This window comes from Melopsittacus undulatus, chromosome 1, assembly GCF_012275295.1.
Source record: "Melopsittacus undulatus isolate bMelUnd1 chromosome 1, bMelUnd1.mat.Z, whole genome shotgun sequence".
NCBI lineage: Eukaryota > Metazoa > Chordata > Aves > Psittaciformes > Psittaculidae > Melopsittacus > Melopsittacus undulatus.
The window spans coordinates 112,980,433-113,003,983 of record NC_047527.1 but is presented as its reverse complement, the minus strand read 5'-3'; the positions used below and the strand labels follow the sequence as shown (position 1 = coordinate 113,003,983).

At 38.2% G+C, this 23,551-nt stretch overlaps 1 protein-coding gene across 5 annotated transcripts in view; it reads left to right on the top strand.

Moving 5' to 3' along the window:
• SVIL (supervillin) overlaps nt 1-23,551 on the top strand; it is a 142,372-nt gene that overhangs the window by 100,619 nt on the left and 18,202 nt on the right. For 4 of the 5 annotated variants that reach the window (XM_034061395.1, XM_034061388.1, XM_031052416.2 and 1 more), the window contains 7 exons: nt 1,297-1,516; nt 5,569-5,698; nt 16,207-16,357; nt 19,047-19,136; nt 19,220-19,306; nt 22,543-22,720; nt 22,996-23,168. In XM_034061395.1, the coding sequence (XP_033917286.1) occupies nt 1,297-1,516; nt 5,569-5,698; nt 16,207-16,357; nt 19,047-19,136; nt 19,220-19,306; nt 22,543-22,720; nt 22,996-23,168 (1,029 nt within the window). The remainder of the gene's footprint in view (nt 1-1,296; nt 1,517-5,568; nt 5,699-16,206; nt 16,358-19,046; nt 19,137-19,219; nt 19,307-22,542; nt 22,721-22,995; nt 23,169-23,551) is intronic. The other variant, XM_034061392.1, reaches the window with a different exon arrangement.

Genomic DNA, 23,551 nt, shown 5'->3' with positions numbered 1-23,551 from the left:
GCGCTGCTTAAAAGTAGAGAAATAACTGTGAAACCTTAAGTTTTACAAAAACAGTTTCTCGTTGTTGTAATTTTAATTCTTCAGCCTTTAAAAATGGCTCAATTTTACTCATATTTTCTGATTTTGAAATAAGTTATATTATACATTGAAATTAAGGTTTAGCCTTTCCTCTTTTGCCTTTGCCCCTGCCCTCCAAAATGCTGAACAAACCAAACTTTCTGCTCTGGGTCAAATGTCTGTGCTTAACTATTACCTTCTTGTGCATATGTAAGTATGTATTAATTGCATGCATACATATGTAGCTACTAGTTGATAGTTTCCACATAACTAATTTTGCAAAATCAGTATAATTTTCTCTTCAATGTAAGTAATTCTCAGAGCAATTTCATTTCTATATGCACAGTGTAATTCAAACTTAATATGTAAACTCACCCATCTATAAATAAAATGCTTTGGAAAGAATTAGTTATTTTGGTCATTGCACAAAGCCTTCTAGTCTCTTGAATTTAAGAAAGATGTTGTATTAGTCTTCTGTTTTATTATGATGGGGTACAAGACCACAGTACCCTGTAGTGCTAGAAACATTTTTGTTTTCATCTTTTGAAGTTATTTTTTATTTAATGGTCTTCAAACAAGCATAGGGAGGAAGCTATGATTCTGCCTGTATTACTCAAAAGCAGTATCCATTCTATCCGATTAGCTTTTGGTGACTTCAGGGAGACAGAAACTGGGATAAAACAGGAGCAGTCATATTTCCTTAAGGATAACTATAATGGTGCATTTATCTTTCATGAAGACAATTATTTTCTCTGGCTTAAAAAGCCCCAACACCCTCCTACAAAATAATACCTTTATTAATCTATTGAATGTCCTCCTACTGTGCTACTTATGTATTCAACTGCTTTACCAATATGTTTATTTCTTATTTAATTTTTGTCCGCTTCTCTTTCACTACTCCTTGTCCCCCTTTGATTTTCATCTGTCCATTTGTTTTCCTGTTGATGTGATGACAGTAGCAACAGTTTGTCCCTCATCCATATGAAGTTCAGAATTGTGTATTGAACATATTGCGTAGCTTCATGTGAATTTCAGTCATGAATGGGCAGTCTATGCAGCAGATAATATTGCACAATTTATCTTTGTATTCTAGCTCAGCCAGAGGGGTTTTTATTCTTGTTAGGTTAGCATGTAATTTGAATGTTAGAAACCAGATTTGCTGCTTCAATGTTAGTAATGTGAAATATGACTGAGAGTAGCACTAAGTCTAATTTCAGCACTTCTCTTTTGAATGGGCAGACCATACTGAGCCTACTTCTGAACTCACCAGCACATCAGCAATGAGAACAGTTTCACAAACTGCAGCTGTGGCATCCTGTAGACTGCAGGAGCTCTCCGAACAATTGGAAGGCAAATTGTATAAGAACTCCTGTGAGATGTTTTCTGTTGGAGAGAACAAAGCACAAACAACTGAGGATGTCCTTGATAATTCTAGCAAAACGATGTCAATTAAGGAAAGGTACTGGAATTTCACTTTTTTAAATTATCTCTATAAATACAGTAATTAGGCTGGTGGTATAAAAAGCAGCTTTAAACCTGTTTCTGAAAAAGCTAAGCAGTGATTGTTAGGCTTCATTAGATGTCAAATGCTAACAGCAGAAACATGAAGTTAATCTGCCTGACATGCTTATATAGCAGATGGTGGTGAACAAGAATTACTGTTCAAGAGAACATGTTAATCTGATTTTGAAAGAGCCACCTGAATAAGCAACAAGTAGTTCAGAAAATGAAAGTTGTAAAAATACGTGTTCTAGTTAACATTTATAAAAACACATGTATAAAAATACATGTTGTAGTTACATTTATACTTGATATACTCAATATACTTCGCAAGGTTCTAATTCCAGTTCTAACAAGTATAATGTGATCTTTTTTAAATAACCTGGTTTTCATTGGTCTATGGGAGTCTCTTTTAAATTAGTTGAGAACAAGGAGTCAGGGATAGACTGTGGTGTTTCCTTCTCTACTTCAGAAATACATGGCTGCCATTTTGACTTCTGAGCACTTACTGTAGGGATTTTAGAAAGGTGATAAGTTGGATGGGTTTGTGGGAGTGTTAGAAATATTTTTTCCAACCCAAGATCATTCTGATCTTAAACAAAATGTTAAGTCCATGGCTGGAGCTCCAGTAACCACTGTATTACTTGTAAAAGTCATTCTAATTTAGTTAAAACATTAAGAGTATAAACTCGGTCCCAAACTGTAAAAGGATCTGGTAGCAGTCCCATAAGTAAAGTTACAATTGTTTGCTTCAAGTTGAAAAATAGGCGTATTTTTACTTCATGTTTTCTACAGAAGGCAGAACCAATAAATAAAAATAGCTGTCTGATTAAACTTTGACTGTGTAAAAGTATTCCCTCCCTTGGTGAGGTATGATATTAGGAACTCCTAACCATTTTATTTTACTTTTTAAAATTTTTAAACATGATTCCAAATCATGCTTCTTAAATTAATGTGTTTCTAGGATGTATGTGAGTCCTCTTTATTGATAGAGCATCTCCAGTCCCTGTTATCCTCTTAACGTGAAGAGGGTGCAGGGACATCTACAACAGCTGTGCAGTCTTAGTCCCTTTTCTGAAGGATGTACTTATCTTTCTCAGTCTACTATTGGTTTGTTTAAAGCAACCTTCATTATTAACTAATATGTTCTTTTCCCCTTCAGTAAACATGTCAAGTGTCTAGGTAGATAAGGATTAAGACCAGTAACTTCTGGTTTATAGGTGGTAAATGATGAGTCTTCCCTGATTCTTCTGGGGAAAAAGAGGTAGGAGGGAAGATCTAAGTATTAGCAGCTGTTTCAGTCCTAAATTTAATGCTTCAGTTGAGTTGATCTCTTGGGTAACTGATGTTAAAGACTGCCAGTCTGGAATCACTTCCGTTAGGCCTCCAAGACTGTCTAGTCAGTCCCAAAGCTGACAGAAGAAAATACCTTCTGTCTTGTCAGGAATTTGTATATTCTGATTCCACAAACGTGTGTAAATGGCAGGGCTGGTACCAAAATGTTTTAGCCTTCCAAAATACCACAGTAGTCTACTTCTTGGCCCAGAATTAAAAAAACCCCTACAACAAGTCATTTTCTTTTGCTTGGCTATAGCTGATGCCAAGTATTCATAAACCTCAAAGAACATTTCTGCTAAAAATTAACTATTAGACTTTGGATTTTTTTTTTCACCCTGCTTACATTCACTAACTTCATCTTCCCATCCAGTGGATCTTTCTGGCTGTGTCAGACATTCTTTCACCTTATGGAAGAACAGCTTTTCCACAGATGTAATGATATTTGGGCAGGATGCATGCCTGCTGGTCTGGACAGAAGTGATTTTCCACAAAGACTTACTTCACTGAACTAATATTATCCTTGTATAGTGAGTGTATGCCTGGCATTTTCAGAATTACCAATATTACATGGAAGAATGAAAATCACGATTTTTCAAGGAAGACAAGACACTCTCTTCTGCAAACACACAGCTTGGAGGTGAGAGGGAGCAAAGGCTCATATATTTGAGTAGTTTTGGCTGTGTTTTGTCTTAGGCAGCCAGGGCCAATCTGCTGATTGAGTGATGGAAACCGTTTTTTGACTTGTCTTCCCTTCAGGAAGATAAATGTATTGGAAGACTTCAAATGGCACATCAGTTGTGTGTAGCTACCTGTCTTTGTGCGTTTATGGAGACCAAAGTTGCTAGGCGGCCATCCAGTCAGCTCCACTTCAGAAGTCAGCTGTATGTCATGATCACCATTTAAAACAACCTACAGATAATTTCAATTTCTGTCAGACCTCTTAACCATCATTCATTCCCTCTCAAGAAGAACCCAACCTAAACTGAATTTTCAACCTTTTTTGATGTATGTATGCCAGGGCAAGAATTTCTTATGCTGGCTAGATTTCTGCACTCTTTTAACAGTCAACTTCCTTTTCATAGCTACTTATCTCATATTGGCCATTTTCTGCCTGATATGCTGAGCAGCTCTAGGCATTTAAAAAAAAAAAAAAAGAACATCTTAGGCTAAAGCTGACCAAAATGCTTTTCAGCTTCAATTATTGCAGATCACTTCTAAGCAAAGCTGACCTAAGAGAACATCATAGTGAAGATAATTCAACTGCACAGTAGCAATTCAGTCCCATCTTGGTCTCCTCCGCAGTTTCCCACATGCATAGATGCACTCCAGAAGATTAGTTCTGGGCAGTGAAATCTTGTATACACTTTGGAAACAATGACCATGGTGTCAGCTCCTTATTGTGAGCTCTTCTCAGCCCTACTCATCCCATGCTGTGAGGTATGAAGCAATTGACAATGTGAAGTCTGCTAGTGCTGCCTACCTGGGCAGGAAGAAAGGAAATAACTGCTTTCTCAAATACTAACATTCTTACTGTCATTGTATTCTGTGGGTTTACCATTTTCTGCATTTTCAATTCCTCTCAAATGACTGCCTCAGGACCAAGTGCCTGTCCTTGAATAGGCCAGTAGTATGGTTGCACCCCTTGATTTTTGCAGGAAGGAGCTGCCTGAAACTTGACTTCTGCCTACACCTATTCAGTCCTACCTTTTCCTTCTCCTCAGTTTCATGACAAGACTTTTACTGTGAGAGTAACAATAATCACATCTCTATAAAGGCATCTTGTCATCAAAATATGTTTAACTGCTGACCCTCTTTGAGTATAATAGGGTTAAGGTTTTTGTATAATCCTTGCTGAAATGTCCTAGATCAAAGAAAGTAATGTAGTAAAACAATTCAACTAAAATAAAAATTATTACTGGACATCCTTTAAACGAGTTGAATATTGCAGATAGATCTCAGGGCGGCAGTGTAGTTAGCACCAAGTTGCTGCTGCATTGGCACTACTGATTTGTGTCACAGCAATGCCTGAGCTAAGTGTGGAGATACTAAGTGGTCCGTAGGAGTCTGATAGTAACCTCATCACTGGAGTTGTAGTGAAAGCAGCAGCAGTAGCCTGATGAGATTTAATTTGTGGGTGCCTGTTGTATAGAGCTCTTTCTTCTTGGGTTTTAATAAAAATAATTTTTAAAATCTTTTTTTAATGAGTACAATAAAGACCGAAGGTAGGATTCATCTTACTAACTTTGGACATCTAACAGCATAAGCATCCATAGCTGAGCTAGCCACTCTGTGTCTCATTGGTAGAAGGGAGAGGAAAAAAATAGTGACTAATCTAACCTATTTATATATATATACATATATATATTCAGGATGATCTGCACTGTGTCTTTTCCGCCCTTGACTGTATTGGCAATTTCCACTGACTACACAAATGAACTGGGGTGTGTGTCTCAGATCTAGAAGTCTGTATTTTGACAGATGATTCAACATGTTCAGTATAGACTTGGTGTTCAATTGTGAGATTTGTATTATGTTTATGAAACGTAAATAGCTAGTTAATGTTAGAAAACTTAATTTCAAATTCTCTTGAATGTAGCATTAGTGAAAGGGTATATTTTGAGGATAACAAAATACAGTGTTTAAAGCTAACTGCTGGCATGGCTTTCATTCTAGGTTGGCATTATTGAAGAAGAGTGGTGAAGAAGATTGGAAGAGCAGGCTCAGCAAAAAGCAGGAGTATGCAAAAGTGCCTGTCACTGATCGTAGCACACAGATGCAAGAAGTTGAGCAGCTGCTGAAGAAGGTAACTCTATCCTTGTTTGGAAAAAACGTCTTGAAGCGCTTCACATTTTTGAAGATGCATCTAACTAGATGGGCATGCCTAATGTTAGCTACTAGCTCTTGCTATTCCCTTTGTTGTTAGGCTTGCTAAAAAACAGTTCTCCCAACATGAGAGCTCTTTAGAAGATAATGTCTTCGCTGTCTTGGGGCTTGCAATATTGGTTGCACTGTTTTTACATCAGCAGATTATGAATATGTTAAGTGGGCTTGTAAGGCTTCTAGAATACTTCCAGGTATAATGAGTTAAGCCTTTACACCTCAGTGAAATTGGCTTAAGACTTGAATTTCAGGTGTTACCTTTAGTATGGGTGAGCTTGAAAAAAATCAGATTCCTATATCTGTGTTGTCTGTGCATATACTTCTGTTTTAGCAGTAATTTTAGATCCTAGAAACTTTGAAGAAATGCAGCTACCAAAGCATTCATGAGCCATTTGGCTGTTGGTTATCTTACACAGTCTTTGGTGTTTGTGGATAGCCAAAACCATCTGGACAAGGATTTTACCTGTCTTGTCAGCATTAGTGAATAGTAGGAGATGGATAGAAAGGTGTAGAGGAAACGGAAGTCCACATCACTAGCACTCTCTGGCTACATCTACGCATGTGAAAGTTATGTTGCCCAGCAGCAGGAGTGGATCTGTAACGCAGAAGGATTACTGATAAGGAACTGCTATACATGCCATATTTGCTTGTTTTGCTTCAATATAGTTTTGCCTCAGGCTACATTTAGTCTGCTCCTGTGGCCTGACTGCTGTTGGCAGCCGCTGTGCTACATCCAGGAGTGCATTTCAGGGCTTAGTTTGATCTAGAAATCTGTGCATTCTGCAGTGTGAACCAAAGCACAAGAAGTGAGGATGACAGGGAGGTTTGCTTCAAAATGGGCTGCTGGTTTAACTACAGGACTAATGTAGACTTGCTTCCCTTCTGAGTCTAGAATTTTGAAAATGACAGTATCAGATAAAATAGGCCATTTCAAAAGCCTTTAAATTTGAAGGAGTATTTTCACAGAGGACAAGTGAAGACAAAATTTGTGTTATAAATTTTACCAGTGGCGATAGAAATCTTTGGATGCAGTTATTTAGCTGTTAAAATGCTGCTTCTATTAAAAACTATAGGCAAACAATAAGAAAAAGTCTCCTGTCCATCAGTATATTACAAGTAAGGAGTTGTTAGACAGTCAGTCATTACTGAGGTTAAATTGAGGATGTCATTGTTGGACATGTGACTTAATGGTTGTGTGTTAACTGGGCAGAAAAACAAGAAAGCTGAATTTTGCAGTTTAGATTTAAGGGTTTGTTTTGGTTTTGCCCTGTGAACTTGCTCAAAAATCCAGTTGGAAGTTTAAAAGCTGTCCTAAAGCAAAAATAGTTTCAGCAAGGAAAGCAAAATTACGGTCACATTTTTAACAGGCTAGTCTCTGAAATGACAACTGTTGAGATCAGATAACAAATGTACTCCAGCTAAAGACAATGGAGTTGGGAAAAACCTTTAAGCAGCTGCCAAGATTTAGGCAGAGACAAAACCTTTGTTCTGTCTTCTCATTCCCCAGCACTCATATCCCCCCTGCTGTGTTACCATGTGCACTTAGACTTCACTCTGTAGCACAAGTTAGGCTTTTAAAGCAAGTAAGCGAGCATGAAGTGCTTGGACAGTACAAGCTTGAAGTAAGAATGCTAGTAGTGGGAGTTTCTGTGACACTGGGTCACCCACTCTCTTGGTTCATAGAATGTTAGCTCTTGGCTATTTAGAGTCTAAAACAAAGGATTTGCATGTCTGCCAATGGGTGAAATCTTGGATGTGTAAGAAAAAAATCTCAGTCTTGTTAGATACACAACTCCCTACACTGTGTTAATATTTGTGATGCTGATTCATTATGTGATACATTATAAAAATAATGTAAAGCTTCACTAATTTGACCACAGTTCTCGTAACACACTGTATCAGCTGCCCTTACATCTGTAAATACTATTCTTGATAAAAAAGCAATGTGATGGTTATTATCCTTTGAGGACCGTGAAGCAGTGTGCCACTGAAGTCTCTTTTTGTAGAAGAGCTTTGAGACTACAATGTACTTTGGAATCTTAGTACTTTCTGTTGCTGGATTGCAATAAAAATGCAGGAATTTTACTGATTACTGTGTTTTGAGCTAGTTAAAATATGATTTCCACACATGGCAGTCATGAATTCACAGTAAGGGTGTGTAAACTTTTGTCACGCCCTGCTGGTTCAAAATGATGCCTGAAGTTCTTAGTTTCATTATGTCACTCCTGTTAATGTAGCCAGACACCTATTTAGGTTTTCTTGTGTGTGTGTGTTACCTAACTTATTCTGGAGATTTGATTATTGAAGCATAGCTGCATAAAACAGAAGTTATTAGAGTACACTTAGATTTCTAATAAACAACAGAAGTTGAAAGATTCATACTCTTAATAAAATAGTTATTTTGAATAGTGTTCTTTGATCACTTCTACTCAAAATGCTTTTGCACAGTTGTCTACATGGTGAGATATTTCTTCAAATGTGTTATAGTCATTTATATGTAGGCTAAAGTGTAGAAACCCCATAAAATCCATGGAAAAGCTTGAGGGAGCAACCTCAAATGAGAAAAAATAAGGCCTAAGGAATTAACTCAAGGAAATACAGAAGGGGGGAAGCTGAGATCTACTTTGAGGTACAGCATCTGTTTTGATGATTGCTGCACATAGGAAGATAATTTGTTGGAAGCTGTGAGACTTATTAAATTATTGTGTGTGCGGTAAAACATACTTGGACATTCAAAGAATAGCTCTAACACAAGGGGAACAACTGTACACTGAGGAATGTCATTGGGAGAAAAAATCCTCTTTATTTGGGAAAAATACTTTTGATTTAGTATACTTCTATTCGTCATCTTAGGTTGGATGGAAGACTTCCAGTTTTAGGGTTTTCTTTCATGCGTAGAAAAATTAACTAACTTTAAAACCCTACCTTAGTATTAAAATAGTAAAATTTACTGGAATAAAAATGCCAGTTTCTAGTCAGACACTTTTAACAGAGTCCCTGATTAATGTGATTACCAGCCGCATTGCAGTCAAGGTTAAAGCAATGCATGACATTTGAAATGCACTTAATTCTTACAGCAAGTTTGAACCGCAGGTCAGCACTGGTGTTAAAGGCTAAGGCTGAACATTCAATTCAAAACTACTCAGAGAAGAAGTATATGAAAGTCTTAAAAGGGGGTAATCCCTTAATAAGTGACCTTTAGGCAAAATATCAGTCTCTTGCTGTGGTAATTTGGATGGATAAAAAGTTTCATCCATTTCATATATGGTATCCACCAAGTACTCATATCCGGCTCTAATCAAAGCTGAAAATAATGGCTAGGATTCATTTTGAGCCACTCTAATGAGCTGCATTTACCCATATTGTGAAGAGAATGCAATGTGGAACAAATGTGTTCCACATTTGCTTTAACCTACAGAAAGGAAGAAGAATTACAACTGATAAAGCCATGTCTAATCAGCTTTGGGTAAGCCCGGCTCTGAAGCAGGGTTATTTGTAGGCTTTAGAATGGTGAACCCACCTTCACAGAGTGCTGTGGGCTAAGCAGTTCCCTCCAGATGGCTTTTGAGTATCCCAATTTTAGTAAGCATTCTTTCCATTCATCCAGAAAATAGATGGCTTGTTACTGAGCAAGATCTGATTAAACTTATAGCAGAATTATTCACGTTGTGGTTGACATGGTTCATCAATTTAATGGTGCATGAAAGCAGGGACATAAATTTTTTCAGCATATGAAAAGTGCATTTTTCTGGCTGTGCTGTTTTGTTCTATGTTGAGTTTTAGTGATACTGTTACTAACTTGTCTAATTCCTGCATGGAATGGCTTTGGTAAACATGCTGTTGTGTTGTTTCTGTTCTCTGGCTTTCCAATAGCAGAAATATTTCTAGAAGATTTAAAGATTCAGATTTACTTCATTTTAAGAAATTAGGAGAAGATGAGTTATGTCTGCCCCATCTCCATTTCTGATAGTCCAGTTCTCTTCTGACAGTACAGTACTATTCTAATTCTTTTGCTTTGCTTCTGTCCTTGTCATAGGAACCTGTATATGCTTCTACTTACTCTCCTGTTATACCTGCTCTCCATAAATTTCATCCTTTTCTACCTATTAATCAGGTGAGGAAAAGTCTGCACAATTTAAACACTCAACAATTTCAAGTAAGCACATTTTGACAGGTTTTGGTGTGTTTTTTTTTTTTTACATAAGAAATTAATAATCCTCTTAAGTGATTAACCAGCTTAGTAAATGCTCTGTTAAAGAAACATAGTATTAGGCCCCTATGCTGTGAAGTCTTCTTCATATACATTCTGCTACTGTTTCTGTTATGGTTGCTTTTCTAAAAATTCTGTATCTTTTGGGCTATATAGATAAGGAAGTAAATAAAGGAGGCATTATTGCATTCATTATAAAATGCAAAAAAAAGTTGCACGTTGTTAATGAAAGCAATATGTAACTGCACAGCACTTACTTTAGCACAAAATGCTGTGTACCCCGACTTCTCTATAAGTATTGCACCTATACAATGTAAGGCAAAAAATCATCTCATTTATTGACTACTTTTGTTCAGAAGTGACTTTCCTATAGTGATTTTCCCTAGTCCCTGTCTAAATGATTTTTGCCTTTGCACATCCTGCTTCTATTCTTTGACTGTCCCATCTTCCTGCTTCTCTCTCTTTCTTCCTTAAAGGTGTGTAGTACTAGTTTGAAAGAATCAAGCTCTCTGATTTCTGATGAACGTCATCCTTGGAGATGGAAGGTGAAATGCTGTATAAACTTCCTATTTAATTACTGGAGGGAGGACTAAGAAAATTACATTAGTATCTAAAATGCACATTCCCAAAGCAACATTTGGCAACAGAGTAAACTTTGAGTTTGCTTGAGAATAGAGTTGGTGCTGCTGTTCAAGATGTTAGAGAAGCTTCAAGTGTTCCTTAAAATCATGTCCCTACCTCTGCAATTCCATCATAAACAATTTGAAGAACTTATGAAGAACTACTAGATAATTAAAAATATAAACTTTTTTCACTAGAGCTACATAACAGAGTTGCCTTTGAGCAGAAGCAGAATACCAGGTCTTGATCTGGGCAAACACAGCCTGTTTCATGTGATCAGAGGTAAAAAAAGCTAACGCAGGAGTGGGCAAAGAAAGAAGTTGGAAGAAAAACATGACAAAACAGGGAGAGTTCACTGAAAGGTCTATGCAAATCTAATCCTGGTGTATTTCACTTCCTTGTCCCTTGGCTTCCAGCTCACATCTGTGGTTCTAGGACTATAAGGAATCAGTTGGGTTCTTTATTCTCATACAGAATATGGTGTATATTGCAGGTGGGGAACATTCTGACCAGCACACATAATGACAGTGAATTTAAGGGACTGATACTCACTGCTAGAACAGAGGATGATGATTATGGCAGAGGCTATTCAAACTATGATAAAAGTTTCAACTACTAATATTTACTGTTTGCACATTAATTTTCATAGCTGGCTTTGAGCATGATCATCATTATCTCTGTTTTTTGTTTGTTTTTGTTTTTGTTTTTGTTTTTTTTAATTAAAAATTAAATTTGGGGCTAGCAACTGAAAAGTGTTACCTCTTCTCTGTAAGCTCTGGATTTAAGATAGCTGTATTACTATTTACTTCAGAAAACCTATTAATTCTGTTGTGACAGGACTCACCAGCTCTATGTATCTATAAAGTAAATACGTAGTTTAACTTAATAACAGCCCTTCACTAGTGAGAGGAGGTCCTCCAATGGGCTGTTCATTCCATCTATCTTAAAAGTGGAACACCTGATGGTGAACTACATCCTGCTCTCTTAGAAAGCTGCTTCCTTCTAGCACAGTGTCAAGGTGCATACAGATTTGTTTGGGATTCTTCTGGCACAATTAATCATCTTTTTGTTTGCAATAAACATGAGTTGCGTATATCCTCTTTTGCTCAAACCAATTTTGAACAGAAAGCCATGCATTTGCATTTGAGTTTTCTCCATATTACAAGCCCCATATAAAACTGCAGAAGAAAATAGTGCAGAAACTATTCCATAGTTGTATAACTGTTGGATGCTTTTTGTACCTTTTTTTTTTGTCTTAAGAGCCTAAACTAGAGAAGTTACTTGTATTAAAAAGCAAATAGGTACTTTTAGGATTATTCTTTTATATAATTTATAACATTGGTTTTAAATGGATTCCCTTTTTGCAAAATACGTTTTTTTATATTCATTCTTGGTTTGATTTCCCCATGTGGGGCAGTCAATCTTTGACATAGAAAACCATAAATTCTCTTATTTCTTATATTAGAAAACCAAAACAAGCCTCAAACAACAAACCAGCATGCTTACAGACCACTCTCAGCTCTGTTCTTGAAACCTAAAAAGGACACTGCTTGGACTGAAAAAATGTATGGTACGAAATGGAACATTGCTGGGATGTGAGCCTTTCTGTAGCATGAGCTGATGCTACAGAAGCAGTGGAATGCCTGTGCATGTCCTCAAGAAATGTGTCGCAGTGCTGGAAAAGACCAATATCATCATCCGATTTAACCATCTGGTGGGGAGAAAAGTAATCCCTGGTTCTAATTGTTCTTGCCTCAGGTCTACAGCTCCTTCTCAGACTTAAAACAAATATTTTAGAAAAACAGTCTTTGTTCTAGGCTGTCAACATACAGAAAATAATTCGCTGCAATATTGAGTATTTTTTCATTTGTAATTATTCTTGCTGGGTAAAGCTTAACTCTTGACCCTCTCTTCAGTAAAAACGCATACTCACCTGATTTCATCTGAGGTCAGTTTTTTCAAATCCTGAAAAAATATTGTAGCTCTTTCCTGAAACCTTTCAAAATTGTCAGCATTGCGAATAGAAGTGTAGAGGCTGGAGATGGATGAGCTACTGCAGTACAGATTATCTGCTCAGAGCAACTTTGGTTCCATGAGAATTTTTCTCATCTGTTATAGGCTTTTTGCATTTTTTCCGCTTTTTCAAATAACATTTCTCTTAAAAGGCTAGTTTATTAGATTTTTCTGATAACCTTCCCCCTCACCACCCCATTCCCTGTCTATGTGATAATTTTTTCATCACTCTTCTGTGTGTTGGTCTCATCCTGAGGGTATTCTCAGCAGAGCCATATCCTTTTTCCATGTGCAAGTAAACATTTTGTTCAAAGTTGGGGTGAATCAATTCACTGCATGGCTTTTCTCTGTTTAAAATAATTTTTCAGTCAGTTAACTAGTTTGCAGCCTGTAAGCTGCACTGATATTTTTATATTGCTCAAAAAAAACTCAGAATATAATCTGTGATTAAGTCAAATATATTAAAGAAATCAGAGATAACTGTGTTAACATATTTAATCATACTTGAGCTCATCAAACTTACCATTTTGATTAAACCTGTTTTCCATAATGCCATGTGCAATAGCATTAATTATGTGCCTGTGCTTTGATTCTTCCTTGATTGTCTTCCAGACGCTCATGAAGTGTAACTGCTGTAAGAACACATTGCTTTTGTGACCTGTACCTGTATGCTTCAATTTTACTTCTGAATATTGTCTCTGCCTGAATTTTTAATCAATCCTATACATTTTTCCATTTTTAACAGCTTTTTTTTTAAATTCACTGCTTGTTTTGGGGGCATCTCCTATTCCAGTTATCTCATGCTGTTGGATACCAATTCTTCTCATCCCTTTCCTTCACTTCAGTTTATGAACTTATTTGTCTGAAATGAGATATAAATGAACATATAGATGTATTTTTCATTATAAACTAGAATGTTTCATTGAATGTAACCAGCTTTTATGTTGAATGGAAAATATTGCATTGGACCTGTTGTTTTCCCAAGCTTTTTTTATTTTTTTTTTTTTTTTATTCTTGACACATTAATTCTTCAGACTTTTTTATTGGGCTCTTTAGGTCCCATTATCAAAATGTCAGAGTTACAAATTTGAGACTTAATCTTCTTTCGTATCTTTTTTCACTTGGAAGTAAAATTAGCACTTAAAATCTTGTCGAGCTTTACCTTGCTTGCCATATTTTCTTCCAGTTAGAGTGTGCTTTGAACAATTTGTGTCTTTTGACAGTTGTGTTGGCTCAGATTACTTCTCCAACCATAGAAAATTACTCTTTCCTTTCATAGTCATATACACCTTTGTTTTTTCACCAGGACTCTTATGGCAAATTAAATGGGTTAGGGACTGCTTGGTGTCTATTCAGTTTATAATTTGTTTTTTAATTTATGTGTTCATTAACAGACAAAGCTGGGAGTCATCATGCATTAGGAAGAGATCTAATATGGAATTGCTCAGTGTTTTGTAACTTACACATCCAGTCTGATTTAATTTTTTTGGGGAACTCCAAAGATGTTTTGCCCAATGGAACAGCTTGAAATCTTCCATTTAAAAAAGAGTTTGTTTCTGCTGTTAAACAGCTGCTCTCCTTTGTCCTTTGGCATAGCTCCAGAATAATTTATGATGTTTTTCACAATTTGCATGTGTAGTGATTAACACACACACTGTTTACAGGTCTGTGTCTTCAGAATTTCCAGTAGCTCTGCAGACTCTGAAGCTTCAGGTATTTGCTGGAGACACAATTCAAAATGAAGCACCCTGTCACTTAAGAAAAAAAGGAAGAATCCATATGATTCTACTTTTTCCTGCCTTTCCATCACTGCCATCACTGTAATGGAAGTCAGCATCTTTACTAAGTTAAATGTATTTGTTTTGTGTATGAAATTTCACTTGTGGTTTCATTAGGTATTTATTATTTTTCTGCCCATATCTCCTTTAGTATGTTGCTGTGGGTTTTTTCTACCAGCCGTTCATCCCAGAGGTGGCTGTGCTGACACTGGAATGGGTAGAGACTGGGTGAAGTGAACAGAGATTATTTCCAGTGTTTTTCTTCAAAGCATTCAAAGGCTTTTACAGATGAGGAAGCAGTATTGAATAGACTTACGTCTTCTTATTCTATGGAACATTTTGGAGTTCTAGAGAAAAACAGAGGTTTTTATCTTGATTACCATAACTTGTAGTCATAGTGTCTGGCTATCCAGCTATCTTTCCTAATAAACTGAGGGCAAGCGTTACTATAGAAGGCTGCAGAGATACATGGAACTAGAGAAAGGAGTGGAGGGCTCTCATGTCCTAGTCCTTGTACAAGTCACTTCTTCGATTATCTTTACACTTACTGTATTACTTTACTTTTATCCACTTACTGATGAATACTGCTCTTGGTAAATGATGAAAGCTAGAAAACTATTTCAGTGTGTCCCCTGCAATCAGAATTGTTTTTATAAAAAGTGACTGGTTTATTTAGCCTGATTTATTATTTAAAAAAATAATAAATAAGAATACTAGACTTACAGCTCTTCCTTGTATCTTGAAAGTAGAAGGTTGTTTACTTTGTGTTCACACACTTTAGCGTGCTTTTTCATTTCCCCTCTGCGGTTGCATGAGCTAGAGCTGTGCTAAAGCATTAGATTTTCATGTGGTATTTAAATTCTAGCAGCTAGGTTGTGAAGCAAAATGACAAATAGCACACAACTTGGAAGTAATTCTAGAGTTGACAGTCACGTGCACTAAAAATACTTTTATGCTTGATTTCTATGCAGTATAATCCCTGAAATGTTGCTACTTTTTAAAGATAAGTGCACTGAAGCAGTATTTCTTTGGTCTGACCTGGCTTAAGCAAAATATGTAAATTCAGTTTCTTTTCTATATAATATAATGTATTGTCATCAATCTTTTGTGTTAGATAGGAAGGCACAAAGATAGTCAGTGCTTCTAGTTGCTTCTGATCACTCAAGCTGTTGGCTGTTACCCTCCAAAGCAAGGAAGAAAAGCTCAGAATGTCCTTTAAAAAAAAACAAAAAAGGAGGAGGAAGGGATATTGATCACAGTCATTGGAAAAGCACTCAGCAGAACAAGCTGACATACAAAAAAAAATGAGCAGCCCTGGAGAGGTAAGGTTGCTAATCCTGCCTGGAAGATTGAGTTATCGTAAGAGACTGATTCAGAAATCACCAACTGAAGTTACACTTCTTCGTTGTTATTCCCTGTGCCACCTACAGATTTGTGTACTTTAAAACATCTGCTGAAAGTCAGTTTAGTGATGTCACTAGTGTAGCAAGTCATGCTTCAAAAGAACGAAGTATAGAAAATTACGTACAGAGTAAATGGTTTGCTTTGCTTAGAGAGATGCCATTTGCCTTGTAATTTCAAGAAATGTCGAAGAACAGAGATCAAAATCTTAGCTTCACAGTGTAATGGGGCAGCAAGGCAGTGAAGCTTAACAGGATCAGGATCACTAAACTGTACCTGTGATTTTAGTTTACTAGGTTTTTTTCTCCTGTTCTTTTCCCTCTGCAGCTGGCAGCTGAACTGCACAGTCTTTTGCTGGATCCTGGTCAGTTTACCTATTTTTTAACATCTCTTTCTCCCCCCAAAAAGCAGAGAATGGCAGATAACCAGGAGAGCCAAATGACCATTGAAGAAAGGAAACACCTGATTACAGCTCGAGAAGAAGCCTGGAAGTCTAAGGGTAAAGGAGCAGCCAATGACTCCACACAGTTCACTGTAGCTGGCCGAATGGTAAAAAAAGGTCAGTGATGAAATGATCCCAGTATAAATAAGCCACTGCTTATCTGTCTAGTCAAAATAAAGTTAAGCTCAAGCTATGCAGAAACAGTATCCTTGTTTAGCAAGAGGAGGAGGACTATTTATCTTCAACCGAATATCATGTCATAAGGCTGTTTGCTCTAGCTTCTTTTGGCTGTTCGTATTAATCCATTTTGGTCTATCCTGTTGCACTACCATCCAGTTATTACTGGGCTCCACCTGACCAGTGGTAGTCAATTACTTGATGAGTCGTATGTTTCTTTTTTCCTTCTGATAAAACTCAAAGTGTACAATTGGATTATTTTTTCTTATTTATTCTGTAATAAATAAGAAATTTATTCTTTAATTAATTTAAAACCCAGGTGCACTGTCTAGAGAAAAGTTATGAAATCTAGTTGTTGCTGTTGCTGGCGCTTTCCTGACTCCTAGGATCACTGGGAATATTTAGCAAACTCATGTTATTTTTATGGATGCTGTTTTGGACAACAACTTGAAGTGCTATGCTTGGCTGAAGAAATCACTGAACAGATATCTGCATAGAACCAGGGAGTAGAAATAACAAGGGAGCAGTGTTGACATTTTTGGGATCTCTTGGACTCAGTCACTGTTTCCAGATGCAGTCATTCTTCTGAAGTGGACAGGAGTCTCTGAACTCTGGTAGAAATTTAGCTGTTCGTGCAATGTGCCTGGGAAGATGACAACTTTGGGAAGAAGTCATCTAAACTGATCTCCTGTGATTAATGGAGACTAAATTTTGTTACAAGAACTTGGTTATTAAACACAACAGTGAACCTTAAGTTAAATGACAACCACAAAAATAAAATAATCATAGTTTGATGAGGGCAGTATTCCAATAGGGAGTAACTCCATTTGCAGTCTAAGCCGCATTCTGTTGGCAGATAAACAGATACATGGTATTACAAATTACATCTATTGATAACATAATTTAGCTATTGCTTACACTATTTTGCTGCCAGAAATGCCACTGGTCAGTGTTCAAAGACTAACCTACTTTGGAGGGCTGACGAGACAGTGTTCAGTGACCCAGAGACTGCTTTTTGATATTGTCCCCCCTATTCCCCTAAATATATTGGCCTTTTGAAAGGCATAGAAAGTGAAAGCTTTTGCTTTTCTTAGTGGGAAAATACCTTGAAAGGATCACTTTAGGTGCCACAGTCATTCACGTGGAGAAGGAAGGTAATCCAGTGACAGTGGCATCAATAAAAGTAGCCCAAGTGGGATTTTATTCAGATGTGTGCTACTTTTGTTCCCTAAAAGAATAAATTATCATGATGAGTTTTTTAATTTAAGAGATGATGAGAAAGCAATGCAAAATTAAATCTTTGTTATGTACGTGTGCACAGATGCTGTATTTTAATTGCTTCTTGTGGCTGAAAATTTTTCAGTCCTAATTGAAAGGTGGTCCTTTAGTAACATCTGAAGAAGTTCTCAATATGGTGTTGTGGATTAAGTCCCGGGAGAGCTGCCTAATAGCTGTGTCCTCTCAAATACACCTCGATGAAGGCTTTACCAGTTGACTTAAAACCTGCTGGAATTTTGAGTCTCTTGAGTAATGGGGAAAAAAAAAAATCTGTTTGTGGAAAAGGTACTTGATTGTATTCTAAATCTCTTAGCATTTGCCAATTATGACTTGCTAGGACTTGCAGTGAAGATAATGAAAATGTAGCTAGTATATACTCTCCCAGCACAATAATGGTTTCATCTGATCAGAATAACTGAAGGCTTAAACTTATGTAGCTCAGTAATTAGTAAGCTATGCTAAGTGGAAAATAGATTATTAGAGGAAAGTTTAAATGTCAATTTTCCCATTTACTGAACGTCTAGGCAACAAGAGGTAATAGATGTAATTCTTTGCTTTGATATACTTTTCTACCTGATAAAACCCATGAAACCTATAGAGTGCCATTTCTCTTACTGGAGCAACATAGATTCACATTAAAAGATGTAAACAAAAGTCATCTTATTTTATCCACTGGGTCCAGAATGATTTTTTCTATGATTTTTACTGAAAAGAATGTAGGAGAGTACAATAAAAGGAGGGAGCAGTGCTTGCTGTGATGGGGATGATGATTTCCACTTCCATGTCCACATGTTCTTAAAACATAACAGGACCCAAGAATTACTGTTTTATTCAAGGACAGCGTTCACAGGTCAGATGCATCCAGCCATATGTATTAGTAGAGGGGGGGTTAAGTTAAAAAGGTGGCAGGGGAGTGAAGGTGCCAAGCAAATTCTTGGTGGTTTCCCTGCTAACCATATCTTTTTGTCCAAAACAGTTGCTTGTTTTAAAATGTGGCTTGTGGTAGAACTGGAGTCAAATTTACCAAGTGAACTGCTGCTCCCTTGAAAACAAGCAAAATGGCTGAATTCAAGAGAAAGAATGTATCTTATGTTAGTGTGCTCACAGACACTTGGAAACAAAGTTTTGTTCTTGTGACTGGGACAATTTATGAGGCTGCTGTTGATTTAAGGAGCAAGCAGGACAGTCACACTGCCATCCCTAATACAGCAAGGATATAGTAGAGGCTGTGGAAGAATGAGGGACTGTACAAAGTGGCCAGCACTTTCCCTAAGTAGCTCCTCCCGTGATCATTGTTGGAAACGTGGCCTGACCTAGGACCATATTTCCTATGTTCTGTGTTCTTATGCAGGCCTGGCTTCTCCAAGTGCGCTAACACCAGTAACATCCCCTTTCAGTAACCGGCAGAAGTCTACCACTCCAGTTACAAAGCCCTTGGAAGGTGAGGAATAAAAATGGCTGAAATGTTGTCAGGCTTACTTTACTTCCCTTCAATTAACAAGTTTTACTCTCTGGTTTGCTTAGAAATTGAAGCCAGGCCTGATATGCAATTGGAATCTGATAAGAAGCTTGACAAGTTGGAGTCATTCTTGGGAAGGCTGAATAACAAAGGTTAGTAGAGTTACTAAAGGTGGCAGTGTGTCCACTCTCCAACTTCAGCATTTCACTTGTACCTCTTACTTAAAATACCTGGCAACAGAAACTGAATATTTCTTTGTTCAGACAGCACTTAATGATCACACAGTTTGTATTTATGATTCAGTCTTTGCTAAATTTCAACAAAAAAAGCTTTATGATATTGTATTTTGAATGTACGATAGAATAAATCACAAATGCCAAATAACTTTCTTCTTTCCCTACATACAATGTGCACATTCTTTCTGAAAGCAACATTTCTTAGAACCACACAGTCTGAACCATACTGCCATAAACACTATAACAGCTTTAAATGTAGTTTAATCTTACTAAAATCAAGGTAAGACACTAAGCTTCTTCCAAGCACAGTTCATTCAACTTCCTGCATTTTTGAAAGCCTACCCTCTGTAGCAGCTCATATAGCTTCCTTCTACAGCTTGTTGACCACCTATGAAGCTGTCTAGAGTTCTATGTTGTTTCCATATCCTATGTATGTCCTCCATTTGTAAGACAAAAATCCATTTGTAATTTATAGAATGTCAAATACCATTAAAACATGTATTCATGTTTCAGCAGAAGTGGCACTTGCATAGGATGATGATTGTGCCATACTCGCTAGTCTGAAGTAGTGAATTTTCCACTTATAGTTCTAGTAGATATTTCCAAAGCAAGGAAATAGTGGTTGGAGGCAGTATGGAATATACAGGATCATATTATCCTATCAACCTTATATCATCCTATCAAAACAACTAAATTTTGATAGTGCCTAACTTTTGATTCAGCCATATTTCCCAATCATTCTGTAATACAGATTATTGCATATTTAGAGAGCAGACTTTGGCCTCTTCAGGAACCTGCTTAGTAATGTTCCATGAGATACAGCCCTAGAGGGCAGGGGGGCCCAAGACTGTTGGTTGATATTCAAGGATCACCTGCTACAGGCTCAGGAGTGTTGTGTTCCAGCTAGAAAGATGTGCAGCAGGAGGACCAGGAGACCTCCTTGGATGGATAAGGAGCTGCTGAGGAAACTTCAAGGGGAAAAAGAGGTTTATAAAAGGTGGAAGCAAGGACAAGTGGCCTGGGATGAATACAGGGATGTTGTTCGGGAACCTAGGGACCAGGTTAGGAAAGCTAAGGCCCAGTTAGAATTAAACTTGGCTAGGGATGTGAAAGATAACAGGAAGGGATTCTGTAGTTACACTGCAAATAAAAGACAGACCGGGGACACTGTGGGCCCTCTCCGGAAGCTATCAAGAGAACTGGCTACCCTGGATTTGGAGAAGGCTGAGGTTCTGAATGGCTTCTTTGCCTCGGTCTTCACTGGCAAATGCTCTGACTGCACCACCCAAGTCCTGGAAGGCAGATACAGGGGCTGTGAGAATGAAGACCTTGGGCCCACTGTAGGAGAGGATTTGGTTCAAGACCATCTTAAGAACCTGAACTTGCACAAGTTCATGGAATCTGATGAAATCCATTGGCAGGTCCTGAAGGAGCTGGCGAATGAAGTTGCTAAGCCACTGGCCATCATATTTGAAAAATCATGGCAGTCAGGTGAAGTTCCTGATGACTGGAAAAAGGGAAATATAACCCCCATTTTCAAGAAGGGGAAAATGGATGACCCAGGGAGCTACAGACCAGTCAGTCTCATCTCCGTTCCTGGCAAAATCTTGGAGCAGATTCTCCTGAAAGGCATGCAAGGCACATGAAAAAAAACAAGGTGCTTGGTGACAGCCAGCATGGCTTCAGTAAGGGGAAATCCTGCCTGACCAATTTGGTGACCTTCTATGATGGGGCTATGGAACTGATGGACAGGGGTAGAGCAGTTGATGTCATCTACCTGGACTTGTGCAAAGCGTTCGACACTGTCCCACACGACATCCTTGTCTCTAAATTGGAGAGACATCAATTTGATAGGTGGACCACTTGGTGGATAAAGAACTGGCTGGATGGCCGCACGCAAAGAGTTGTGGTCAATGGCTCAGTGTCCAGCTGGAGACCAGTAATGAGTGGTGTCCCCCAGGGATTGGTGTTGGGACTGGTCGTGTTCAACATCTTTGTCGCTGACATGGACAGTGGGATTGAGTGTGCCCTCAGCAAGTCTGCCGATGACATCAAGCTGTGTGGTTCGGTTGATACGCTGGAGGGAAGAAATGCCATCCAGAGGGACCTTGACACACTTGTGAGGTGGGCTGATGCCAACCTCATGAAGTTTAAACATGCCAAGTGCAAGGTCCTACACCTGGGTCGAAGCAATCCCAGGCACAGCTCCAGGTTCAGCAAAGAAGAGATTCAGAGCAGCCCTGTGGAGAAGGACTTGGGGGTGTTGGTCAATGAGAAACTGAACATGAGACGGCTTCAGTGTGCGCTTACAGCCCAGAAAGCCAAATGTATTCTGGGCTGCATTAAAAGGAGCATGACCAGCAGGTCGAAGGAGGTGATCCTGCCCCTCTGCTCTGCTCTCGTGAGACCTCACTTGGAGTATTGTGTGCAGTTCTGGTGTCCTCAACATAAAAAGGACATGGAACTATTGGAACAAGTCCAGAGGAGGGCCACGAGGATGATCAGGGGACTGGAGCACCTTCCATATGAAGACAGGCTGAGAAAGTTGGGGCTGCTCAGCCTGGAGGAGAGAAGGCTGCATGGAGACCTCATAGCAGCCTTCCAGTATCTGAAGGGGGCCTACAGGGATGCTGGGGAGGGAATCTTCATTAGGGACTGTAGTGATAGGACAAGGGGTAACAGGTTGAAACTTAAGCAGGGGAAGTTTAGATTGGATATAAGGATGAAGTTCTTTACTGTAAGGGTGGTGAGGCACTGGAATGTGTTGCTGGAATGGGAAGCTGTGAATGCTCCATCCCTGGCAGTGTTCAAGGCCAGGTTGGACAGAGCCTTGGGTTTAGTGTGAGGTGTCCCTGCCCATGGCAGGTGGTTGGAACTAAAGGATCTTAAGGTCTTTTCCAACCCTGACTATTCTATGATACTATTATATAAGTAGCAGTTACACTTCATTTTTAATGTTCTTTTCCAACTGACTTTTTTACCATCTGTCCTTCAAATACCATCAATTTAAAACAAACAAAACCAACAAAAAAGACACCACCACTGCTGAATAAAGCTTTCACCCCACAATTATCAAACAAGCCATGTTTACCTTTTCTGGAGTTAGAAACTTAGTATGATTATTTATTGTGTGAGGTGTCTTTTTCCTGCAGTTGCTGGGATGCAGGAGACAGTGCTGACAGTTACAGGAAGATCTGTGAAAGAGGTGATGAAGCTGGATGATGATGAAACGTTTTCCAAATTTTATCGCCATGTGGATTTCCCTTCTTCCTCAGTGCCTTTAGACCTTGATGAGGACTTTGATGCCATTTTTGATCCTTATGCACCAAAGTAAGAACCAGTTTGTTTGTTCATTTTTCCATTGTTTTGAATACAGACAGAGGGCAGTGGTCAAAATCTGCAGCTTAAAGTCATCTTGTACATATCTTTAGTACTCAGCATGTCTGGTGTGCTACACATTTCTGAAATCATTCTTTTGCATGAATTAAGGAACTGATCCTAATGTCCTAATAAATGTCACACCCAGAATTAAAGCAAATCTTTTGTTTTAGGTGATTCTTACTCAGAAAATTAACCGATGGTTATAAGCACTGCTTGTTTTTCAGGTTAATATCTTCTGTAGCAGAGCACAAACGGGCAGTTAGGCCTACACGCAGAGTCCAGTCCTCAAGAAACCCTCTGAAACTGCTGGCAGCAAGAGAAGATATTCTTCATGAATATACTGAACAAAGACTGAATGTTGCCTTCATGGAATCGAAGCGAATGAAAGTAGAAAAAAGTAAGCTAACAAGATGATTTGTACAAGAGACTGTCTTGCTATTTTAATTTAAAACAAAACAAAAGATACCAATGCTAAAACCACAGCTGAAGAAATGGAACATATTCTTTGAGATGCAGTAAATTGATTGAGGTATAAGGTTGAATGTAGACTGCCTAGAAGGCTGGAGAGAAGGGCATGTGTGACTTTCTCAGGGAAAGCTACCTACAGCCACCTCCTATGCATAGCCTTAATTATTTATTTTTGGTACAGTCACCCTGTGCAGAGAGAGTGCCATTGTGCCTGCAGGGCAAGGACAGGAGATGAAGGCAAGCAGCTCTAACATTATTTTATGCTGAGGAGGAGAGCTGGGAAGAACAGATAAACTTTTGTTCAGGTACACT